Consider the following 972-nt stretch of genomic DNA (forward strand, 5'->3'; position numbering starts at 1 on the left):
TTGCGTATTCATCTCTTCCTGTTGCAATCAATAAAAAAATCCAGCAGTGACAGCTGGAGCTCATCACAATCGCCACAGTAGTGTGCAATCTCACCAGTAGAGTTCTCAAGAGGTAGAAGAAAGAGCCAGTCTATAAGTATTATCCATTTTGAGTGAACTTAGCCTTTAGGATTTAGGAATTCTATACTGAATAAGGGTGTTTGTGTATGAATACAATTTACTGTCAACATTGTCCACTGACGTACATTTATTTCTGACAATACCTCTACAACAATCAAATCATATTGTACAGCTCTTCCTTCTCTTCTTTATAGAGGATACGCAGGAAGCACGCACTCATAGTTACACCAATCAGCTGGAAAGCAGAAAAATGAATTATTATAATTATTATTATTATTTCTAAAATGTTTTTCACAGGCTATTCTTATTATGGATTAAAATACATAAGTCCATAATCAAAGCAGGATTGTGATTGGTAGCGAAGCTCCACCATACTTATACAATACATCAATTCTCCTGGTCTAATCATAATAATACTTACTAATAATTATAGCTGAACCCAGATATAACAGGCATATATTAATGCAGCTCTTTAATCATTAATACATTAAAGTAAACCTTTTTCCAGACTATTTGCACTAAAGTATTTACAAATTCTAAAGTAAAAGCACTTAACATGAAGCCCTCATTCAACTCTCTATCTCAAAACATATTTTGAGAAACTCATCTTCAAAGTTCACTCTTTCAGGCTGGGTTCACACCTGGGCGTTCCTAATAGGCGCGTATTTTAAGCACGTTTTTTGCACGTTTTTTAGTTCAATGAAACGTGCGTTCAACGCTCGTTTTTTTAACCTCCTGGCGGTATGATTCCCCCCCCCCCTTTTTTTCTTTTTTTTTTTTTTTTTTTTTTTCCTCTTGTGTCTGGGTGGCTTCAGTACAGTGATATGCACTGGACGGCCGGGAGAGGCGCCC

At 36.3% G+C, this 972-nt stretch overlaps 1 protein-coding gene across 1 annotated transcript in view; it reads right to left on the reverse strand.

Moving 5' to 3' along the window:
• Nucleotides 1–274: 274 nt before the first annotated feature.
• Nucleotides 275–972, reverse strand: part of LOC108787983 (tetraspanin-11-like) — a 36,663-nt gene continuing 35,965 nt past the window's right edge. Inside the window, exon 7 of the mRNA XM_018557687.1 lies at nucleotides 275–355. Coding sequence (XP_018413189.1) covers nucleotides 275–355 — 81 coding nt within the window. The remainder of the gene's footprint in view (nucleotides 356–972) is intronic.

This window comes from Nanorana parkeri, unplaced genomic scaffold, assembly GCF_000935625.1.
Source record: "Nanorana parkeri isolate BGI_ZX_2015 unplaced genomic scaffold, ASM93562v1 scaffold14, whole genome shotgun sequence".
NCBI classification, from domain to species: domain Eukaryota; kingdom Metazoa; phylum Chordata; class Amphibia; order Anura; family Dicroglossidae; genus Nanorana; species Nanorana parkeri.